This window comes from Vulpes vulpes, chromosome 1 (assembly GCF_048418805.1).
Source record: "Vulpes vulpes isolate BD-2025 chromosome 1, VulVul3, whole genome shotgun sequence".
Classification (NCBI taxonomy): Eukaryota; Metazoa; Chordata; class Mammalia; order Carnivora; family Canidae; genus Vulpes; species Vulpes vulpes.
In genome coordinates, this window is record NC_132780.1 from 115,923,145 (window position 1) to 115,946,646 (window position 23,502).

Here is a 23,502-nt window from a genome sequence, read left to right on the forward strand (position 1 = left end):
TGGAAAAACTAAGCCAGAGTTCAACAAAGTCTCAGTCCAGATAAACAAAGACGGAAGAAATCAGATTCAGGAAGAGAACCTCATTCAAAGGAAAGTTGGCCTATTGTCCAAGACTTTTTGTCCTGCCCACAACTCATCTCTGAAGTCAGCGCCTCTAGTTCACTGGCTCGGGTCCTGGTCCTGGTCTGTAAGTGTGCACGCCTCGGTTTCTCTTATGGGCACACCTTCCTTTCTTGGATGAAGCCAGGGGGAGCCCAGCGAACTCCATCAGTAACATGAATGTCAGAATCTTGGGCATCACACAGATACACAGGGCCCTCGGGTTCGGAGACCAAGGTTGATACAAAACAAGCGCATTAAGACAGGACTTAAAAAAAACAGTAGATTGACTAATAGTAACCCAAAGACCAGTGTGCCTCTAACCACATTTTTGTTTATTTTTTAGTGTGTTTCCTTCATGGTCTTTCTTGTGGGCTTGCCCTATGCAGTTTGTGTACTTGTTGAGAGCGTTTCATATATGCCTCTGACATTGTTTTCGCTGAACTCAGTTTTTCCGAGACCCTCTCTCCTCATAGGCTCAGTTCTGGCCTCGCAGCTGCAGTCCACAGGTTTCGGCGGCAGAAGAGGCCTCGGCTGCTTCCTGTGGGCCCCCTCGCTGGGTGGAAACATGCAATGGTATCTCCTCCTGATTTGGGCCCAGGGGCTGGGGCAGGCTCCCCTCTCTACCTCAGGTAAGGCCTAAAAAGCCAGCTTGGATCTGGAGGAAGAGGAAGAGAAGAGGAAAGGGAGGTTGGGAGCAGAGGGGAAGTGAGGGGAGGAAACACATGGTTGTCAGGGTCCTTCCTGTGTCCTGTAGGGTGAGAAAAGGCAGCGTCGGGGAAGGAGGTCTGGTTCTGTTTTGGGTGGTGGATGAAGGCCTTGGGTTGGGGTGCCTGACTGGCCAACCCAAGAAAGGAAGCTGAGGGAAAGAAAGGGACAAGGGGGAGGAAGGATCCGTTTGTTTGTAGGAGTTTGCTTCTGCTCCATCATTCTGTGTCCTGTCCTTGAGGAGACTTTTAGAAGGGCACTGTTTTCTGGGGATCAATAATGTCTTCTTCATGGATTCCAGAGATTCGTTATAGATTGAATTTTTATATCTGTTTCCTTCGGTATTGAAAATCATAGACAAATGTTTCCGAGATATCTGGCACAGATACCGAGAAACTATAGTATAATTTCATTTTTATCTTGTTTTTTGAACCATTTGAGGGTGGAGCTAACCCCAAGGTGCTGGGGGTGGTCAGTGCCGAGGAGGGCGCTTTGGTCTGGGAGAAAGAGTTTCTCTCCAGTCCTCCTTTCCTTTGGAGTTTGTGGCTTTCCTGAAGGTTTTTTCCAGGCACCCCAAATGGCAGTCAACCAAACAGCCAGGTTTTCTTTCAAAGGACAATGTGCCCAGTACAGAACTGGCTGCTGAAAGATAAAGGGTTTATATTCTAGGTAGGGACACAGAGTAAGTATGGAAATAATCAATGGGCTCGTCATGGAGCTAGATTACAGCAGGATATCCTGAGTGGGTGAGGTGCCCCATTATGTAGCAGTTAGAGTCTACATGGGGAGTGACAGGATAGACAGGAAAGTCTGTCATCCCTGAAACCAATTCGAGCCTTAAAGCCCTTTGGGATTTCTATGGGAAGATTCAAGGAGAGCTGTTGACCTGGGACTCATGCTTGCATTCTCCTCTTCCCTAGGAGCTGTGTCAGGCAGGATAATGACAACGGGGAACATTTCTGCTAAGGAAGGTGGCTCTGTCACCTTGCAATGTCACCTCTCCTCCACCACTGCCAACGTGACTCAGGTCAACTGGGAGAAGCAGGACCAACTTCTGGCCGTTCATCACACTGACTTGGGGTGGCACATCTATCCGGCCTTCAGAGAGCGAGTGGCCCCAGGCCCCAACCTGGGCCTCACCCTGCAGTCGCTGACCAAGAATGACACGGGGGAGTACCTCTGTACCTATCACACCTACCCTGATGGGATTTACAGAGGGACGTTCTTTCTGGAGGTCCTGCAAAGCTCAGGTATGCCCTCTGGAGCAGGGTGGCTGATGACCTTCATGCTCCAGAATAGAAAATGTGTTTCTGCCAAACAGTGTGCAAGAGCAGAGTTTCTCAACCTCGGTTCACATTCAAATCACTGGGGAGCGTCAGTGGTACTGATGCTGGAGCCCCATTGCCGACCTGCCTAATCAGAACCTCCAGGGGCAAGGTTGGGATGTCATAGGCCCTAAAAGCCTGGTGGTTCAAGTGCACAGCCAGAATTGAGAACCACTGTTTTGGGTGAGAGGTGCATCTTATGTGTGTTGGTTAGGAAGAATAGTCTTTGGGGTCATTTGGGAAGGTCATTCTTGCTTATTAGTTTAGCTTCAATCATGCAAATTAAAATTAGCATCGAAGTTTGATAAAGGATTTAGACACAGTGTGCGCTAAATGCCCAAGTACAGTAATTTACATCTGTATGGTACTTCACACTTTCCAGAATGCGCTCACATTCATTATCCACCCGAACACCTAAACCAGATCTCTGGAAAGTGGGAAGAGATTACTGACCTGAGAGACAGTAGAGCAGAGTGCTCATGAGGTCAGACACCTGACAGCTTGGGTCCAAAGCCTGGTCAATGGCAGCTGACTTCAGACAAGATTACTTAGCTTCTCCGCGCCTCAGTTTTCTCATCTGTGAAATGGAAATAAATGTAACCTTATGAGGTGCTACCAGGGGCTTGAACACGGTAAGCGCCAAGCGTTAGCTCTGAGTGCCGGCCACTCACATGGGACTGCCTGATGGAGGCAGGGCCTGAGCTTTACCGTTGCTCAGGGCAGCAGAGCTTGTTTTAACACAGAGCCTCTGGTTTCACTAAACTACACCCTCAGAACTTTTTTTTTTTTTTTTAAGATTTTATTTATTCATGAGAGACACAGAGAAAGAGAGAAGCAGAGACCCAGGCAGAGGGAGAAGCAGGCTCCATGCAGGGAGCCCAATATGGGACTCGATCCCGGGTCTCCAGGATCATGCCCTGGGCTGAAGGCGGCGCTAAACCGCTGAGCCACTGGGGCTGCCCCACCCTCAGAACTTCTATCTGCTGCCATCTATTGTGTTAGAGATTAAATTTTATGACTGAGAAGATGAAAGGCCACTTTAAAGTTTCCTTTCAAATGCTGCTCCTTGGCTGGCTCTGACATAGGTCAACGCAGCAGGTGGGTGAGAGCCTGCGCCCTTTCTGCCCCGGGAGCTGTGTTCCCCATGACCACTTGGCTCCCCACCTGCCCCCTTCCCCACCTGCGGGGCAAGGAACTCATCTGGGGAGCTCAGGCTCTCTCACCCTCGCACCCTTGGGTACAGTGAGCGCTGCCTTGCCCTAAGTGACTGCATCCCTTAGCCGCCTTTCCCACACTGTAAACCCTTAGTTAGAGGGGATAGCCTCCGCTAGGCCATTCTTTCAAGACTTCCCTGGACACCTGAGATCTTCTAGAACTTCTGGAAAGGAGGGGTGGGGCGGTGGGGGGGGACTAAGCAGCCTGGAAACTCCTCCACCGACAGTATAGCTCACATCTTGGCAGTTGTCCTGTTCCTTTCACACTCCCCTTGGGTCAGCTCTCCCTCTTCTTTTTTTCTTTCTTTCTTTTTTTTTTAATTCATGAGAGACACAAGAGAGAGGCAGAGACACAGGCAGAGGGAGAAGCAGGCTCCATGCAGGGAGCCCTATGCGGGACTCGATCCCAGGACCCTGGGAGCATGGCCTGAGCCAAAGGCAGACGCTTAACCCCGGAGCCACCCAGGCGTCCCCCTCTTCTCTTCAAAACCCTCTTTCTGCTTCTCCTCCTTACATTTTACATCTTAATAGAATTTCATTTGTTCATGCTTTAATTCATGTCGCAAATATTCACTAAGCACCTGCTACGTGCCAGGTGCTGAGAAGAAGTGAAGAATAAAGCTCTAGATCTTTATTCTCTTTAGGATCTCACAGCAGGAATAATGTTACTGGCTTAAGGTGAAAGATTATATGCTTTTTGCTCTCTTTTTTTGGTATTTTAATATTAACGTTATTTTAATTATTAATTAAACTTTTTTTTACTAGTATGGTTATAAATGTGAAATTCAATAAAGAGCAAACATGCACTTTCTGTTTTTTTTTTTTTTAAATCCTGGATGTTATTGTTTGTTTCATTTCATGATTATTATAGAAAGTGAATTTTATCGATTAGAGGAAGGGGATGTTAACAGTGGTCAGCTCTGGCGTCAAAGTGGAGCAGCGTTGCGCCACTGCTCGGGAGATCCACTGTTGATGTCACGACAGGCCAGCCGATGCTCTGCTGTCCGAAGAGCTGGGCTTTCTCGAACCCCTGTCCTGGGGTTCGAGAAAGGTCTGGCCAGCCCCCACCTCAGTGCCCCGACACAGGGGCTTCACTGTGTGGTGGGTGCCTTTTTTTTTTAATTAGAAAAATTTTTTTTTAATGATAGTCACAGAGAGAGAGAGAGGCAGAGACACAGGCAGAGGGAGAAGCAGGCTCCATGCACCGGGAGCCCGACGTGGGGTTCGATCCCGGGTCTCCAGGATCGCGCCCTGGGCCAAAGGCAGGCACCAAACCGCTGTGCCAGCCAGGGATCCCGGTGGGTGCCTTTTACTCCGGTTTTGACCCTGTCCTCTTTACCTTGTCATCCCTCCAGTGGCTGAGCGCAGCGCTGCGTTCCAGATCCCACTGCTGGGAGCCATGGCCTCAGTGCTGGCCGTCATCTGTGTGGCAGTCATCCTGGGGGGCCTCTGGACCAGAAAGGTAATGATTCTGGCTGCACGTCTCGGTCATGGGCACCCTACCCCTGTCCTTCCAAGTCCCCTTCTGCCCAGAGAAAGATCTAGATGTAAACTCTCCCACTGCTCTTCATGCTTTTCTATGGTCCTTGCTCTGCCTCTCAGGGAAGCTGTTTCCATTCTTCTTCTGTCTCCTTTCCCCCCTTCTGTCTGGGGACCCCAGAAAGCCTGGGGTATGCTTCCCATCTTGCTGTCACCTAACAGTTCCTAGTTCCTGCCTGTCCCTAAAGCCACTCCCTTGAGAGTTTGATTGATCTCTTGTGAGTTGGATGCATCTTGGGCATCTAGAGAGTCTTGTATGTTAGCTTTTTAAATTTTTAACAACCTTTCCAGATTCTTGGGCTACCCAGCACTTCCGTAGGATGAGAAATAAGCACTCCCCAGATTTAGGAGTGAAAGGTCCATGGCAGGATCAGCAGACTGCAAATCCTCTGTGACTCCAGCTTAAGAGGGCGACTCAGCTGAAAGAGCCCGGGATGGGGAAGCGGATGATGTAGTTTCTAATGTCAGCACCGAGTGTGACTACAGAGAAGCTGCTGAATCTCCTGAGCCTCCATTTCCTCGTATAGAAAGTGGGGACGATGGTGACCCTGTTTGCTTTCTGTCACAGGGTTGTGGTGAACAGGTGGCACGTTGTCACGTGCTTGTATTGTAACCATAGCTACTGATGAGTGAAGGGATTTCCACCGCTTGTTTTGTCTGCCCTTTTGGGTTTTTGAAGACTTCCCAGGTCACCCTCATTCTAGTCACCAAACATTTTGGGGAAGGCAAGAATGGGATTGCCAACATCATTTTCCGCCTCATCCAGACCCCCCTCCCTAGTTCCTGATTCACTTCTCCCCAACCTGGGTTCCACTCAGTTAACAACCTAACTCTTCATCCCTGACATTTTTTTTTTCCTCTGGAATGTGTACTTGCTGCTGTTGGTACTGATATAAGTGGATTTATAGCCACCACCTTATTTTCTTCATATTTGTTTTGCCTGTTTTTTTTCCCTGGTCTTTCTTGCTGTCTTTTATGACAAAAAAAGACCTATTTGGTAATGAGGCATTTTTTGCTATTCTTTTAGTGGTTACACTGGAGTTTGCAAAATATACCCTTGACTTATTAAGGTCTAGTATAAATGAGTGCTTTTATCATTTCTTGGATTATGCAAGAATCTTGGGAAATGTTAATAGTTAATATTATAGTTATTAGTTAATATAAAGTTAATATTCACTTAGACTTACCTTTTCTGTTGCTCTTCACTTCCTGCATTTCCTATCTTGTAACTAGGACCATTTTCCTTCTGTCTGAAGAATATTATTTAGTATTTCCTTTTGTGCTGGTGATGAGTCACCCTGGGTTTTGTTTGTCTGAAAATATATTTTTCCTTAATTTAAAAGTGATGTATCTGTTTTTGCTGGTCTACGTTTCTGTGTTTCAGCACATGGAGAACATTTTTCCATGGGCTCTGGCTTCCTATATTTCTGTTGAGAAATTATGTGAATCTTATTTTTGCTCCTTTGCAGACATGGCTTTTTCTTCTGCTTCTTTTAAATTTTTCTTTCTCTTTGATTTTCAGCAACTGTACGGTGATATAATTAGATGTAGAAGGGACCATGTAGGGCTTTTAAGGTGGGTAGGTTAAGGACAGTTTAAAACAGACATTTACAAAGGACTGGGCATTAAGGAGGATGTAGCAGCATGTTGGTGTCACCCTTGGTCTTTACAGGAAAGGAGAGGATGATTACCAGAACCTGGATAGAGAGAGATTTGTGGACGGGACCACCTTGAGAAGTTCTGTAGTCCCGAGGGAAGGTTATAGCCAGCCCAAGGCCACCCTTGGCACGAAGAATGCCAGGTGACTATATACCCTCACCTCACTCTCCTTTCCTGCATTCCCCTACTGCATTGGCTGAACCCAACTCAAGCCTGACAGCAAGGGAGCCCACTGATGCAACACCTCTAGTTCAGTCTCCTTAGGGAACAATCAGGATGGAAGGAAACAGAAGGCTGGTTGGAGGATGGAGTTGAGGGGTGAACAGAGGATATTCAACCCAGTGTCGCTCAAAGACCTGGAAACTGGGCAAGAGGTCTTGACTTTCTAGGGGGTGCTGGCCTCGGCCTTCTCTCATGTATTCTTGATCTCTTGATTACATATATAAGTAACGCCCCTTGTTGGCTGTCCATCTCTATCTCTCTTAGGAATGCTGCTTTATTAACCATTTTAATATCCCCGTGGGTCAGGCTTCCCTGGCTGCCATTGCAGTAATTGCATCCACTTTGTTTCTTAAGCTGCCACTGCCCCTATATTATTTGGGGGTCTTCTCATTCGCGTTGATCCAGTTCTATGAAAGCATTGAGCCCCAGCATAGAGACGAGAGATACCACGAAGCCTCCTAGTGATGCCCGTTGCTCTCTTCCCTAGCGCATTCCTTCCCACCTTTGGGAAAGACACTCCTATCACCAGGAAATTCCAAGAGTGTCCTCTGGCTCCTCCCTAGAAACATAATCAGCTATTGGATTTTCAAAATTACGTAGTACAGGGAAGGGCCAAGTTTCTCTGTAAAGGGCCAGGTAGTAAATCTTTTAGGCTTTGTGGGCTATTTGGTCTCTGTTGCAACAATTCAATGCTGCTGCTGTAGCATGAAGCACCACAGACAATATGCAAATGGATGAGTATGGCTGTGTTCCAACAAACTTTTATTTATAAACACTGAAATTTGAATTTCATATAATTTTCATGTGTCATGAAATATTATTCTTCTTTTGAATTTGTTTTCAACCACTTAAAAATATAAAAATCATTTTTAGCTCCCGGGCAGTACAAAAATCTGTGGTGGGCCAGATTTGAGCCATGGGCCTTAGTTTGCCAATCCCTGATTTAGTAGGTTATATTGGGGAAAACTCTGTTTTTTTCCTCTTCTCTACTCTTAACACTGAACAGAACACTTCTAAACACCAGATGGGTGGGTTTATTCCCACACTGACCAATTCTTCTACACCATCTGGGTGTCCTACAATCAATTCAGTTCTGACACTATCTACTTGGAATTAACATGAGAACCCACAAATTAAGGACTCAGTCCTACAAGACTGCCCTCACTTCAGACACCAACTGCAAGTCCCAGATTGTCACCTGTACTTCTGACTGACCGGCTATAAATTGAAGTTCCTACAACCCCCTTCTTGGATTTGATAAGTTGCTGACAGCTCACAGAACTCAGAGGAACACTTACATTTACTGGTTTATTATATAATAAAGAATATGATAAGGGATACAGATGAATAGCCAGATGAAGGAGGTACACAAGACGAAGAGAAAGGTCTCAAGCACAGGAGCTTCTGTCCCTGGAGAGTTGGGGTGTGCTACCCTCCTGGCATGTGGATGTTGTCAGCAAACTGGAAGCCTTTTGAACCCCACACTTAGGAGATTTTTATGGAGACTTCATCGCAGAAGCATGATTGATTACAAACTCATTTTCCAGCCTCTCTCCTCTCTCTGGAGTGTGAGAGTCGAGTGAGGCTGACAGTTCTAAGTTTCTAATCATGGCTTGGTCTTTCTGGTCACCAGCCTCCATCCAGGAGCCCAGCCAACATTGCCTCACTGGAACAAAAAGACACTCCTATCACCAGGAAATTCCAAGAGATTTAGGAGTCCTGTGTGAGACATTCCTATCACCCAGGAGATCATAAGGGTTTAAGGAGCACTGTGTCAGGAGCCAGGATTAAAGACCAAACATTAGTAGAAACTGAGGGTAGGGACCAAAATATATATGTTCCTTATGATTTTGCATATATCCATTATAGCACCCCCACCTCTTTGAGCATTTTGGTTTTCTCTTCCATGATTTGCCAAAGCAGTCTTAGCATCTCTCTTGACAGTAGTATATTAGCCTTATCTTCTGGGACCCTTGTGAGGGTGTTACATCTTCAGTCATGAGATAGGTCTCAATATTGACAAGTTACACCTCGCCCAGTCTCATAATCTACTTGCCCAGCCCAGACCATCACTCTCAGGATTCACTCCCAGACATGTTCTCCCATTGTTGCCAGTACACATTACCCATGTCCTAAAGGACATACCTAAAGGTAAAGCCTCTCTCTTCCCTCAGGATTCCCGACATTCTCTCAGCTAGTCCAGGCTGTAGTCTTGCCCTAAATATGGGGCTGATGGCCCATACAAGAGGTGGAGACAGGTCCTAATAGGGCCTTACCTTCCATGAAGGGGATGTGGGCCATTTTGGCAACTCCAGATGATACGAGAGAAGCAGGTGGCTTTCAAATGCATCTACCCAGGGATCCTCCTCCTGAGTCATAGAGATCTCTTCTTTTCTAGACATAGGAGGCTTGCCCAAGCTTAGAATCCAGCTCTGCTTAGAAGTTCTATCTCTCTTACAGGTAGGTCCTGCACCTGGTCTTTAGTGCTGGAGATGGATGTTTCCTGAAACATCCAAGTTTCACCTGAAGCTGCCAGGTGCTTCTTGCTTCCAGGTGCTGATAGATCTGAGCCTATCCTGATCTGTCCTCAGTGCATCTGGGGGAATTAAGTAAAAGCTACTCAGTCCCACAGTTCTTCTTCTTTTTTTTTTTTCTCAGAGATTTTATTTACTTATTCATGAGAGGCACAAGGAGAGAGGCAGAGACACAGGCAGAGGGAGAAGTAGGCTCCATGCACGGAGCCCGACGTGGGACTTGGTCCCGGGACTCCAGGATCATGACCTGGGCAGAAGGCAGGTGCTCAACCCCTGAGCCACCCAGGTGTCTCAAGTTCCACAGTTCTAATACTGTTTTCCCATATATCTCAGATATTAGAGATGTGACACCAGCTGAGAATCCCCTTCCATCTGTGTCCCATCCCATTAATCCCCTTCCATCTGTGTCCCATCCCAGTTCACAACTGATAGTGGGATTTATATTCCCATCCACCTTGGGGGGGGGGGAGTTCTCCTCCACAATCCCATCCTGTGTCTGCTTCTGCTTCTAGGGTCACTTCCGGGAGCAGTTATTTATTTATTTATTTATTTATTTATTTATTTATTTATTTATTCATTCATTCATTCATTCATTTATTCATTTATTTATTTATTTATTGGAGTTCAATTTGCCAACATATAGCATATCACCTAGTGCTCATCCCGTCAAGTGGGAGCACCGTTTTAAGTCAGAAATAGAGCCTGACATGCGAATTCTGGTGACAGTGATTTATTGGGATGGACTCTCAGGTAAAGGGTAGTGAGGGAATCAGGATAAGGCTGAGGGAAGAAAGCTCTGCTTGATGTGGTCTCAGCAGGAGACTTGGTTGCAGTAAGATTTTATGCAGAGTTGGTTGTACCTTGAGGCAGGGAGCTGGCTTTTTGAACACTCACCTCGGTCATCACTGCCCATTGGCTACTCACCAGAGAGGGCCCAAAAGCCATTCTCCAGAGAAGGGGCAGCTGTGAGCCACCGGTAGCCCATAGTCCCAGTGTCTGGGGAGTGGGAGCACTGGTTAGGTAGGGAGGATCTGAGCGGGGTACCAACAGCCTTCCCTACAGAAGGGAAGCATTATTTAGGAGCATAGACTTTGGAATCAGACAGACCTAGTTTTGGATCCTGGCTCTACTGCTTGAGTTGCTGTGGTAGTATCTGTAAAATGGGAATAATTATGACTTGTAGGGTCATGGGAAAACTTGAGTCAAATAATTCATGTAAGGCACTTGGTATTTTTCCTGGCATGTAGTAATAAGTATTGGTGATTAGGTTCTTGTAATTATTATAAATTTATTTACCGTAGCATTTCATAATACTTGGTACTCAAAAATATGGATCTCGCATGGATTGATTATGACTGAATGGATGGATATTGTTTGCGAAGCAGCTATTGAAAAAAAAAATTTCCCCTACGGGACCTTCTGAGAAAGGAGGGATGGGTGTGTCCAGCTCCATAACAATGACTGCCAACTGTCCATCCTCCTCACATTCTCCTAGGGGCAATGTTTGTCCTCCTAGGACCCAGCTGCAATCTCTGTAGCTCCCTTTGGTCCTTTAGGACATCAGACCCAGGCTTGTTTTTTATACTGACAATTACAGAGTCCCCTAGGCAGGGTGAAATGAAAACTGGACAGTTGACAGACCCATTTCAGGCATGTTTACATTTCTCAGAAGACTTTGGAAACCAAAATGGTCTTAAGATTCCAGGGCAAGAGTGGCTAATCTAAGAATGGAAATGAGAACACACCAGCATCAGAGGTCACAATCAGTTCTTTGAGAAAGAATTGGGTATTTATATTTTTTGAATGGACTGGGTTGCATCAAGGAATGTAGTACACTTTGAAGTCCAGCATCGGCACGATCCATGATGACCATGCTTTTTCTTCATACCTGTGGTTAGGGTGCAGCCATTGCTATTGAAAAGGAATGAATGACACAGTGAGTGGAGAGAGACCACCTGGCTCCTATGTGTGCTTTTGAGATGGCCTCTCTCTAGGCCAGGTTCCTCAAGGTCTGCTGTGTGGCGCCAGCCCTAATTTTTGATTTTTATTCATGATGTACATCTATGCAGCCCACTCAACCTACCTGTTCGCTTTTATTTGTGCACTGCTGAGCTTGGCTCTAGCCCATGATGCTGCTGCTTCCTATCCCAGGAAGCAATGAAGGTGGGAAGAATGAGATTTGGTCTGTGTTTGCTGTTATTTTCTAAGCCTGTGTGTGGCTTTTTGGGATTTTGTTATCCAGACCTATGGTGGGGATGAGGACATGTTTAGAACAGTTTCCAGTAAGACCAAGAGGGTGTTACCTTTACATTGGGATGTTATCAGGTATTTCTTCTACCATTCTGCTTGTGCCTATTGGTCTTTGATTTCCTTGGCTTAGGACAACCTTCCCCTGTGATGCTCTTCTATGGGGTAATGGCTGATTTCACACCCTTTATTTTCCCAAACAGATTTTGCTGTCTATTCTATTTTCCCAAAAGAGCAATCATAGTTATCTGACCATGAGTCCCTGCTTGGGACTTTGAGGTACGGTGCTGAGGAAGAATGCTTGCATGTGCATATGTGTGTGTGCACACATGTGTGAGTACACACACATTTCAGTCCTAAGACATATATTGAATGTCTGTATGGGCTATGAGGTTGCAAAGGGGAGTAGAGTAGAGATCCTTCCCTCAGGAGGCTCACAGTTTGGGGCTGAAGAGGTGAGAGGAGTAATAATAAGTTCAGGATAGCATTGAATGTTGTAACAGAGAACATCCAGGAACATATTCTAGCATCCAGGGAGAATGTCACTCCCCCAGAAAGGTCAAAGAAGGCTTCTTGGACAATGTGCTATAGAGCTGAGTTGGGAGGAAAGAGGAGACAACTTTTTGGGGAACTACGAGAAATGGACAGTGGCAGTAGCATATATAAAATTGGGGAGGTCGGAAACAGTGTATGGCATTCAAGAAGCTATCAGATGAGAGACAGTCTGGCCGAGGAGACAGAGCATGGCCTGGCCCCAACTCAGAACTTGGTCCAGGACAAGTTGCTTCACCTATTTGTTGCCTCTTTACTTATTCAAAAGTAGAAACTTCAGTAAGATTGTTGCTGAGATTACATATGCTGTGAGCCAGTGCATACTCATAGCAGCTTCTCAAAAAATGGCATCTCTCTGGCACCCACGCCCTATACCAAAAGTTGGGGTGTTGGGTGGGGAAACACTGCAGGAGATGTAGCTGGAAAGGTAAGTGTGACCAAATCACAAAAGGCATTTTAGGGGGCATCACATACAATCTCCTGCAGGGAATGTAATGAAGTTATGGACTGACTTGTGGGGTTTTACAAACCCCTTGACATCTACCTGTGGCTTCTATACAAGATTAAGCATCCTTTAGCAGACAAGGGGAGCCATCGAAGGGCTGTAGGCAGAAGCACGGCTTTTCCAACTCCCAGTCCTAAACTATCACTATGCTGGTGGCCATTTGAAAGTCAGACCAGAAGAAAGAGGGAGTCTAGAGGCAGGCAGGTGTAGGAGCATAGGGTGAGATAAAACACGAGGGTGGGAATAAAGAAGTGAGAAGTGATTTCAGGGTGACTTAGGAGTACAATTGGATGGGATTAGGCTGATTGGAGTTTAACATCGGGCTTCAGATTTCTGGTCAGCTGGTGCCATGAGCCAGTAGAGAATGCAGAGACAGGAACAGTTTGTGGAGGAGGGAACATGATGGTCTCATTTGAGACATGGTGAGTCTGGGCTTGCTTGCTATGACTGCCTAGGCCTGGAGCTCAGGGCAGAAGCCTGGGTTAGTTTGGGTATAGATCGGGAATCTTCAGAGGGCAGATGGTGCTTGTAGAGGGACGTTGGATGAAGTGACTCAGAGAGGGTGTTGAGTATGAGGTAACAGAGAGTCGAGCTCTGGGGAACCCCTTTATTTGGGGAGCCAGTGTGGGGGCAGAAGAAAAGCAGGGCCAGCTGAGGGTGAAAGTGGGAGTTCAGGAAGAGGAGAACCAAGAGAGAGTGATGCCATGGAAGCCAGGGAAGGAGAACATTTTTTAAGGGAAGAAGTCAACAGCGTCAGATGCAGGAAAGAGAACAAGCGAGTTTGAGGCAGAAAGCCGCCTCACTGGCCTTACTGAGTAGTAAGTAATGGGGTGCAGGGCTCATTGCATGTGGAGCAAGTGTAGGTTCACTGGAGCGGTTAGTCCTGAAATCTAGTTGGTAATGACGTTGAGCAATTAAGGGTTGGGGAATTGGTGTCGGGAAGAACACAACCTTGTTAGTGTGTGTGTGTGTGTGTGTGTGTGTGTAAGAAAGGAAGCGAGAGATCATCATAACTATGTACTATGCTGAGAAGTAACTTCTGAATAACATCCCTACATCCTCACTTACTAGTTTGTTTGTTTTTAGAAGAAATGTCACAGAGTCCATTGTGGGGAAAGTGGCCTCAGGACGACGACGTATGAACGGGAGGAACAGAGTCCCTGCATCCTGTCGTCCACTGGAAGGGCCATCCAGGTAGAGATGGTGCCCGTGGGCCTCTACACGGAGCAGAGGGCAGACGACTATGCCGAGCCACACGACTACTTCAACGTCCTGAGCTACAGGAGCCTTGGAAGCTTCAGCTTCCTGGCCGAGACTGGTTAGCTCGCAGAGGCATCTTCTGGGAGACGCATTCCTGTCCCTGCTGTGACAGGTGGTGACATAAGGGTCTGCGGTCTCCATCGCTGCTGTGCGTGCATGTGAGTGTGTGTTCAGTTGAGTGAGTGAATGTCATCCCCGTCCCCGCCCTTCCCTCCCCTTCCCTTGTGGCAGACCCACAGTGGGCAGCTTGTATCTTGGTTGTGAACTCAGAGTCAAGAAACAATGAGTCGGTTCTGAATCGGGCAGTGTGGGCAGCCCCTGTGGCTCTGAGGAACGCATTCCCCCTCGTAGCACCGGGCAGGGCTTTGGTGGTCCTGGCAAGTGGCAGTTTTGTGGTGGATGATGGTGATGACAACGACGATGATGATGGTAAGACTCATCTCATTTCTCCCAGTCATTTTCATCAGCATCCACGCATTCAAAATATTTTATTTTATTTTATTATTTTATTTTTTTTCAAAGCATTTTATGAACAAGGCCTGGCACTGGCTGCCAAGGGGAGGTTCGGACAGGACTACACCAGGCTTTCGGATCTCAGCCCCCTTAGACCGTACAGATAAGTGAGGGTAATGACATTTCCATGAAAGGTAGTGCGAAAACAGAGATATAAGACGCAGGCCTTTGGGAAGAGCCTCTGGCATAGGCTGTGGTCATCAGGCCAAGCTTGCCTGGGTGAAGTCGCTCAGGAGGATGGAGGGAACAGTGAGGCTAGTGTGGTGAGATCAGGAATTGTGTCTAGGGAGGGTGGAGAAACTGAAGCAGAGCTGCTGAAATTCCCACATGGAAGAACCAAGGGAGCTGAGAGTGCTTGGGATTTTATTCCTCGGGCAGATCCTTCAAGACTCCTTCTGTTGGGTGGGCCTGGAGTCCAGGGATGGCCTGCTCAGGGGACTCGAGGCCTTCCAGATGCCTGCCAGGGACATGTGCAGGAGTGCTGGGTCCACTATAGGAGCTGCATCCTAGCCCCCGGCCAGGACCCACCTTTTCTCTATCAATCCACCATTGAGCTTGTGAGGAAGGGATCTGTGTCCCACCAAAAGGAAAACCTAGATTTTAAAACATAAGGACACTTCCTAAGAAAAAGAAGAAAGAGGGTGATCGAGGGTTTAAAGGTGAATGCCCTCTCCCTAGCTTCTCTGAACCCTTAAATTCACCCCTTGAGCTCTTCGTGCTGGGGTTTGGGTGGCATCTAAGTGCCAGTTTCTGTTTAACTGGCATCCAGCCTCTATCCTGCCACCACTTCTCTTACAGGAGTGAGGAGGGAAGGTGGGCTTGCAGGTGACAGGTTTTCTTCCACGGCCATAGGAACTGAGTGAGGATGGGAAGAAGGCTGTCTTACTGGTGGTTGAAATCAAGCTCTGCTCTGCTCCCTAAGAATTAGGCAGACTGAGAAGAAGACGATTCAACTCCCGCTCCTTGGATTTTGATTTTGATTTTGGTCACTCCTCTACCAAATACGTATGTAGTTAGGAGCAAGGAGCTGAAATCTGTCCAGAGTGCTAAATCTTTCAGAAGACAGACAGATGCACGTAAGATGCTGTGATGTGCCAGGGCAGGTCACCCCACTCTTCTTGCTGAACTCCTGCAAACTGCTTGGGAGTAGAACCCAATTCATGAGTTGGAGAGGAACTAAAATGTCATGACAAAAGGGAGTGGCAGTTTGATGGGGAGATGTCGATTGGGTCTCGGCTAGACTGAGAGTCGCAGTGTTAACGTGGTTATGGTAACAGGAAATGCCATTTGGATGGTAATAAAAATATAAAAGGACCCATAGGTGTTATAAATAGGTCAGGTTGCTAAAATGAGATTGAATTAGAAAATAAATTTTAAAATGGAATTCACTGAAGTGGATCTTCCATGGAGGACCAGAGAAGACGATCCCATAAAGCCGGGTTCCTGGACACATGGGCTGTCCAGTGGGATAGCCACTCTGCATGGGTAGTCGTCTAGTGTATGAGATGTGGTTATTCTGAATTGAGATGTACTGCGCTAGACGTGTAAAATACACGCTAGATTTTGAAGGCTTAGTGTGAATAATCAGAATATAAACTATCATGTTAGTAATTTAAAAATATTGATTACATGTTGAGAGGATGTATTTGGGATATAGTCGGTTAAATAAAATTATTAAAATTAATTTCACCTGTTTCTTTTTTACTTTCTTAATGTGGCTACTGGAAAATCTAAAATTGTGTATGTGGCTCCCATTATGTTTTTACTGGACCACGCAGCACTAGACCCTACACCCAAGCCAAGCTGGCACCAAGGAAGGGAGTCTATCTCTGACTGGTGGGCTCTCTCTTTTTCTCTAATTCAAAATAGAGTTTGAGGAGGCTTTTCCCTCCTACTATGACATTTGAAAAAAACACATAGGAAAGTATTACAGGGGAGGTGGAGGTGGGAGACTGTTAAGTGCACACAGGAAGTGATCCTACGCTCTCTTGGATCCCCTCTTGGATTTCATGGTAGGAGAAGGGGAGAAAAAATGAATTAATGAATGAGAGTTTGGGAAGGAATAAACGTATTGATTCCCAACCCTTTATTACTTCACATTCTAAGCCTCGGCATATAGAGTCTGATCTATAATCCAGAGAATTGCCCTGAGTAAATATGAGGAATTTTGATTCATGGAGTTTTGAGGTAGGTGATCTTCATGAGTAGACAGTATTTTCCCATGCAATTTTATTTCATGACTCATTCCTTCTCACCTGTGATTTGGAGGCGCTTCATCATATACTCAGGTGCGTCACTGCTAAGCTGGACAGACAGGGTGGCTGTGTGTGCTGTGTACGCTTGGCAGCATTCTGGTGGGCACACTATACCCACAAAGGGGAAGGGCTCAGCAGCATGGCTGTGGCTGCCAGCTGTGGGCTGTGAGTTTTATTCCATTTTCCAGTTCTTCCCAATCCTAATTCATGGCTGTAAATAGTAAACTTCCACATCCACTCCAAAGTACACCTGCCAAGAGGCCCAAAGGATTCTTATGTATGCAAGAGCCTGAGCTTTCAAGAAATCAGAATTAGGTACTTTGATGTTTGATAGATTTTTTTTTTTTTTTTTTTTTTTTTTTGCAGAAAGTAGAGTCTAGGATAATACTACCCAACAGAACATTCCATGATGATAGAAATGTTTTGTATCTGTGCCATTCAATATGGCAGCCACCAGCCACATGTGACTCTTGAGCACTTGAAACGTGGTGAGTGTGACCAAGGAACTGAATTTTAAATTTCTTTTCATTTTAATTAACTTAAGTGTAAATAATGACATGGCTACTATATTAGACATCACAATTCTAGTAATTCCCTTGCGTATGGAGAAAACACAGAAGAGGAATGTTTAGAAGCCATTGGGTGGGTGTAGAGATGCTGTGCATTTGAAAGGGCTCCCACCAGGAATAACCATGGAGGTCTTCTTCTATTCTCCGTGTCCTTCGTTTTTCTTTTGCTGTGTCCTTCCTTTGATCAAAACAAAGCATGAGCCCAAAAAACAGAGTGTGTATTTGTTTATTTCAGACTCTTCCCAAAAGGTATCTGAATTAGCTAAGGGATCGAGTTCAGGTAAACAGGGTCATCGTTGTCAAAAGGTTTGCAACTCATAGGTGTTATGCAGGAATAGACTCGTATCACAGGATTTGCCCTAGACTACACTTATTCTGACTTCATGTGAAGAATACTTCCTCTGGTGCTAAAAGTCTAATTGATTTTGCAGAGATCAAAAGAGAAGTAGCTAGGATGTGTTATGGACAGAGAGGATACTTGGTTAAGTGCTAAGTGCTGCTATTTAGTTTTATGACATTGGATAAGCCACTTAACCTCCTGATCCTCATTATAAATGTTTCCTCATTTGTAAAATGGTGATAATAATACCTACTTCTTAAGGTTCTTGGGAAGACGAAGAAAATGTGGTTGAGTCTTTGTAAGCTAAAAATGCAGAATTAATGTTCTCATTATTGTTCCACTGCGCTGCTGCTGATGCCACAGAGGTCCCTGAGGGGGCATCAAACCTTGTTGGGAGCTACCCAGGTGTCTGGAATTATCGAACTCTTGAAAACTGGGATGTAAGGAATGCTAAGAGTTGCAGATATATCCTTGGGGTGTACAAGTTCTCTGTATTTTAAAATTTTGTGTTTTAAGTGAGATAAACTTTTAAGAAGTCGAACATATCTTGGATATCGATGACTTTTTAAAGCAGAGTATTGTCATTGCCTTCAGTCTCTGTATTTGTGTTTACAATTAAGTTGATCCAGTCTCTGTATTTGTGTTTACAATTAAGTTGATCTCAAGACATGGAAATTTAACTCATAAATGATTCATTTGCTCCGGGGGGGGGGGGTGGAATAGTGGAAGATTTTGCAGTTGAAAGAGTAGGAAAGTGATAAGAGAGTTGTCTCCACCTTGCACACTATAGGGATGCCGTCCTCAGAAGGACATGGGCCGAAGCAGGGCTCTAACTTTGTGAGCAGCAAAGCATCATCCAACATATGAAATTGTTATTTCAAATTATTAAAATAAATAATTCATCAAGGTGTTTTTTGGGTTCACAAAAAATCAAATACGGGCAAATCATGCATTGTGAAATGTTTGCTTTTTATTTTCGACTTGCTAGAGTATCAGGAGAACTTAGGGGTTCAGTGACTGAGATGCAAGAAGTCAATATTTAAATTAATAGAAGTCACCTTTCAGCCCAGAGTTCTCCTTCAGACTCTCCCCATCCCAAGCCCCTGCCAAGGCATCTGTGTTTCTCACACTGGTGGAAATGTCCATCCACACTCACCTCCTCCAACCCAAAGCTTGCAAGTACCTGGGAGTCCCCAAACTGCTCATTCCTTGGACCCCTCTTTGATGAACCCTGCCCGTATATCTTTCTGTTAGTTTATGAACTTCCGTGGCACCGACAATCTGAACAGTACAACCTAGCTCTCGATCTTATGGAATCTTTACTCCTAGTTGTTAGATTTCAAAGCTTGTCAGGGTTAATTGTCTTCATTCCCCTCACAAACTGCACAATGTTGAGTGAAATATAGGTGCTTACTGAAGACTTGGTGAATTTACTTCTGTCGAGTTGACTGCCCTAGGGACAAATAAGATGTACATTTTCTCCATCATGCCAGTAATTTCCATGAGGACCATGAAATTGAGAGCTCTTATGTGTAGGTATATGAGAAGGGGGTTATGGAGCAAATAGAAGCCTCTTGGGGGTCCCCCAAATCATCAAATAGGGACATATTTTGAGCCACGAGTTTTCCTTCAATACAAGGATAGAAGGGTGTAGTGTCACATGGTTATTTCCATGGGAGGCAGATAGATACTGATTTGCACATGGGAAGGAAAAAAATGGTGAATCAGTTTAGACAACACTAATTGAGTCACATGATCACACGTGAGCTTTGGACAGGAGGACGAAAATGCCCAAATTTGCCTTCGTAACCCCAAAGTGATATCACCAGTTCTGGGATTTTTATGTCTTATATCAAGAGGACTGATGTATTGAGAATTTCTCTGGTCTTTGGGTATAATCCTCAGTTTGGATCATTTCCAGCTAGACCTTGATCACGGGGTATGAGAGACTGTGAAGGACCACCTGAAACAGAGACCCTGCCACAACATAAAGAAGACGCAATAGGAAACCCAGAGAAGAGTTTTTTTTTTTTAATTATTCCTTCATATTCAAACTTCACAAACAGTGTGAACTTGTACAATACCTCGGAAAGTGAAACTTACAAAAAAAGTGCTGGTAACATTTAAAAAAAAACAACAAAAACCCCAAAAAACAAACATCATTCTTAGCAACATCAATTACTCTTCCACACAAAACAGAAACCTTGTAAAATTTATTTTCGTATTTTTAAGGCGTAATACTTCCGTATAAAGTATATGCAAGAGATAAAACTTCACAGTATTCCAAAATGTCACAATAATAATAATAATATAATAGTATAATGAAGCGCTACAGTTAATTTTTCTTTTTTTGAATGTTTTTTTCCTGTTTAAATAACAAATACAAGTCACAGGTAAATATACGTGAGAAAAATACGAGGCTAATATTAAATGGCAGGTAAGGATACTGTCACTGTAAGAAAAAACTGGCAGGATGTGTGTATTTAGTCTATATTTTAAAGCACTTGATAGAAAAGGCGTATGCAAGGTTTTTCAAAACAATTTTTTGTTTGATAACTGACAACAATTTAAGAGTATAATGAGGAAAAAAAAAAAGGAACAAACTCCCTCTCAAAACTATTGACCTGCTCATCCCAAACCACGTATATACTGATGGATGGATGGATGTGTGTATTTGTGTATACATGGGTTTATAGGGTACACAGATTGATACAAGCAGTGTTCCATGCCCACCTGCAAAGATCGGAGGGTTATAGTCTCTGCAGTCATCGAGCCCATGTTCCTGTTGGGAAATTATTCTTTCAATTTAAAGCTCACTCTTTCCTTGCCTTTCCCTCTTTCCAAACTCTTCCCCAGTTCCCAGGTCTTCAGTCTGAAAAGACAATCTGGTTAGAAAAGTTGCCCTCCATTCAAAGTTCACTGGGAAATAGATACTGCATGAACAGTGACACCCACACAGACGTTGAAAATACCACTTGGACGAATGAATATGTGCATGTGTGTGTGTGTGTGTGTGCGCGCGTGCGTGCGTGTGTGTACAGTAGCAATTGCAGAAAAGGGACCATATTCCTTTCCATACTAAGATACAATGTGATAAGAAACATTTCTGTGCAGGGAATAGGGTTTCTTTGAATCTTATCACAACACTGTGGCGGGAAAATCAGGAAATGGGTTCACCTTTCAGCAGTCACCACAGTAAACTTCATTGAGAACACACATGCTCAGACATCTGGTCTGCGCACATGCGTATGTTAACAGCTAGCCATTCAGCCAACAGGTAACAGAAAGACAGCAGATAGCAAAACACGTCAATAAGGTGCTCAAAGAAAAAAGTGGCACCCACTCTTCGAATGGATGGCCACATTTAAGGTGCTTCAAAAAAGTTTTTTTTTTTTTTTCAGTTTTTATTTCAAACATTAAGAGAGTACTGATTTGTACATGGTAGTTCTGAGCCAGGCCAAGGGTTTTGAGATTTCTGACATCTTCCATTGAAAAGGGCTTTCACTGTAGTTTTATTCAGTTTGTTGTGGGTCACTTGAGTCTAAAGAATTTTTTTTAAATGGCCAAAAACTGAAATCAAATCAACATGACTAAAAGAAATAACAGATGAAATGGTATAGAACATTACTGCATTCCCATTGGATCAAGATGGTTTCGCCCATTTTTTCCTCTTTCACTAACACTGTTCCTTTTTTTTCTTTGTTACAATCCGTTCCTTGTGAACATACAGAAGTAACCAAAATCACTGCAAGTGGCTGTTTTTATTTTTTGTGATCTGTTGCAAGAGTCCAACCTTGTTTCCTCTGCTGCTGTTCGTGTAGCATCTGTAATGAGCATCTGGATTTATAATGAGCATCTGATTTTGTTATGTGCATGTGTGTGTATATGCACATATACACACCTATACATGTATAATATATACACTATATATATATGGATATATATAGGAAGTGTGTATACATTTATACATAATATAGTGTATATTGTTTCAACTGGAGATAAACTGAACTGGGTTCAGACACTAGCACATGTTTATCTTTCCCCTGCTCCCTCTGTACATTTTAAACAGTCTGGAGCTTTTATTTATTTTTTAAAGTGCATTTTCAATGCAGAATAACTGTAATCCACTGATTCCTTGGAAAACATTTTTGATGAGAAAAATCTGACAGTTTCTCAGCCCCAAGCAAGAGAAACCTGGGTTTGGTCATGCCGGGGGCTGACGTGGCAGTGCCAGGCTTGTGCCTGAGTGATTACTGGGCATTCTGGACTCCGGGCACCTAGCAGCAGCAGCAGCAGCACCTTTACGAGAAGGCGGAGATCAAAGAGGAAGAAGGAAGGAAAGCTCAGATGAGGAAGGATGGGGTTGCGGTGTGTTTGCAGGTTGGAATTGTTCACTTTGTATGGGTTTGTGCAGTTCCTTCTTGGCTTCAGCTAAGAGATGCCATCTAGTCCCTTCCCCGCCACCTGACACCAACCCCCCACCGCCCCCCACGCCCGCACGCCCCAGCATCGCTGGAGCGTCCCCACTCCCCAGGCTGACTTCCGTGTCCCTTCCTGTGGGTATGTGAGTGCCAGCATCAAGTAGGAATAAGGCACCAGAGAAATCAAAATGTTACAAAAAGATGCAAAACCCCGTTTCAAAGAGCCTCTCCCGTTGCTCCATTAAAATATTGCATGTGATACCATTCATTTGTGTGTACTTAAAGTGTGTCAAATGCAAGTCTCTGGAAGGAACTTGAGGCCCTTCAGCACCAGAGAGCTATAGGAATGCACCCTTTATCGAAACACACCCACTCCCCCACCCCCACGCCCATCCCATGCCACACTCAGAAGCACCAAATCCGGAGAACAAGGCCGCTTGCCGTTGTTCACCTCATTTTTGATAAAAATGAAAGAAGCGTACGAAATAGACTTTTCAGGAATTGCTCTAAAGTCAAATGGGTTCAGGCTGTCGTGTATCTGGCTAGGTAATGCTCTAAATGTCCAAGGAGCATCACGAAGGGGTTGGCGTGTCTGTGTTAATAGTTAGGGGGAATGTGTTCAACAAAAATCACTTCTCAAACGATGCCCAAGTCCTCCACTAACACTTCAACCTCCCCTATTTTTTTTTAAGCACTGTAAAAAGGAAGAGGTTCATCTAACTATAAAAGGAAAAAAATGAAGGCACATGATTTTATTCGGTCCCACAATCCTTAAGAAAAATGGTATTTTCCAAGTGTGTGTGTGTGTGTGTGTGTGTGCACGTGCACGCGCTCACACACACACACACATATGAAATGGGAGTCTGAGGGCCACCGGGGCAGTAGTCCAGGGGAAGTTGGAAAAGGAGAACAGACAGAGTTCTGAGACAGAGAGAAGAAAGGAGAAAGGAGGAAGTGGAGGCCTCTCTTCAGCTTTCTGTCATTGACAGTCTCAAGATTTGGCTGCTTTAGGGTCCAGAACGGAATTCATTTGTCTTGGTCTAGAAAGTGCCCCCAGTTAAATATCTCCAGTTAATCATGTTACAGCTTTTGGTGTTTCCCTTTTCCCTTCCCTCCAGCCAAATGATTTTTTTTAAAAAAAATCACAGTTTTTAAAAATTATTTTTTCAATGTTGAAAAAATATGGAAAGCTATTGGACAGCCTTAGGGCACTCTGCCTCTCCGTCTTCACAGTGAGCAGATGGATGGACAATCCACAGAATCAAAGATGAGGCAGACAAGATCCCTTGTGCTCGATGGTCCCTTGCCCTACCTTCCCCATTTCTTTCAACTGGATCCTCCCTCTTCCAGCCCGTCCACGGAACGTGGGCTGCCGAGAAAGGCGAAGCCATTCTGGAGAGCGATGGTCACAGAAGGTCTCAGAAGCTGAGGGTGGAGGCATCGGGCTCTCTCCTCCGGCAGGGAGAGCGCTGCGCCCTCTGAGCAGCCTGGCCACAGGCTGGGGAAGCGTGGTTGCCCACCGAGAGGCTGAGGTCCCACT

General features: G+C 45.0%; 1 protein-coding gene across 2 annotated transcripts; it reads left to right on the forward strand.

Moving 5' to 3' along the window:
• Positions 1-376: 376 nt before the first annotated feature.
• On the forward strand, positions 377-16,061 carry TIGIT (T cell immunoreceptor with Ig and ITIM domains). Of its 2 annotated transcripts, none has more exons than XM_072724040.1 (4): positions 377-731; positions 1,728-2,057; positions 4,702-4,808; positions 13,691-16,061. In XM_072724040.1, exons 1-4 carry the CDS (start codon positions 458-460, stop codon positions 13,925-13,927), a joined length of 948 nt encoding a protein of 315 aa, XP_072580141.1. In that variant the 5' UTR covers positions 377-457; the 3' UTR covers positions 13,928-16,061. The 2 variants fall into 2 exon arrangements, with proteins under 2 accessions (XP_072580141.1, XP_072580151.1); XM_072724050.1 differs by having other exon boundaries at positions 13,694-16,061.
• Positions 16,062-23,502: the final 7,441 nt, after the last annotated feature.

Bases quoted from the DNA above. Each gene is read 5' to 3' on its own strand.
- TIGIT (XM_072724040.1), top strand. From the start codon at position 458: ATGGTCTTTCTTGTGGGCTTGCCCTATGCAGTTTGTGTACTTGTTGAG. The intron at 2,058-4,701 runs GTATGCCCTCTG...TCATCCCTCCAG, and splicing joins GGAGGTCCTGCAAAGCTCAG to TGGCTGAGCGCAGCGCTGCG. The intron at 4,809-13,690 runs GTAATGATTCTG...GTTTGTTTTTAG, and splicing joins GGGGCCTCTGGACCAGAAAG to AAGAAATGTCACAGAGTCCA.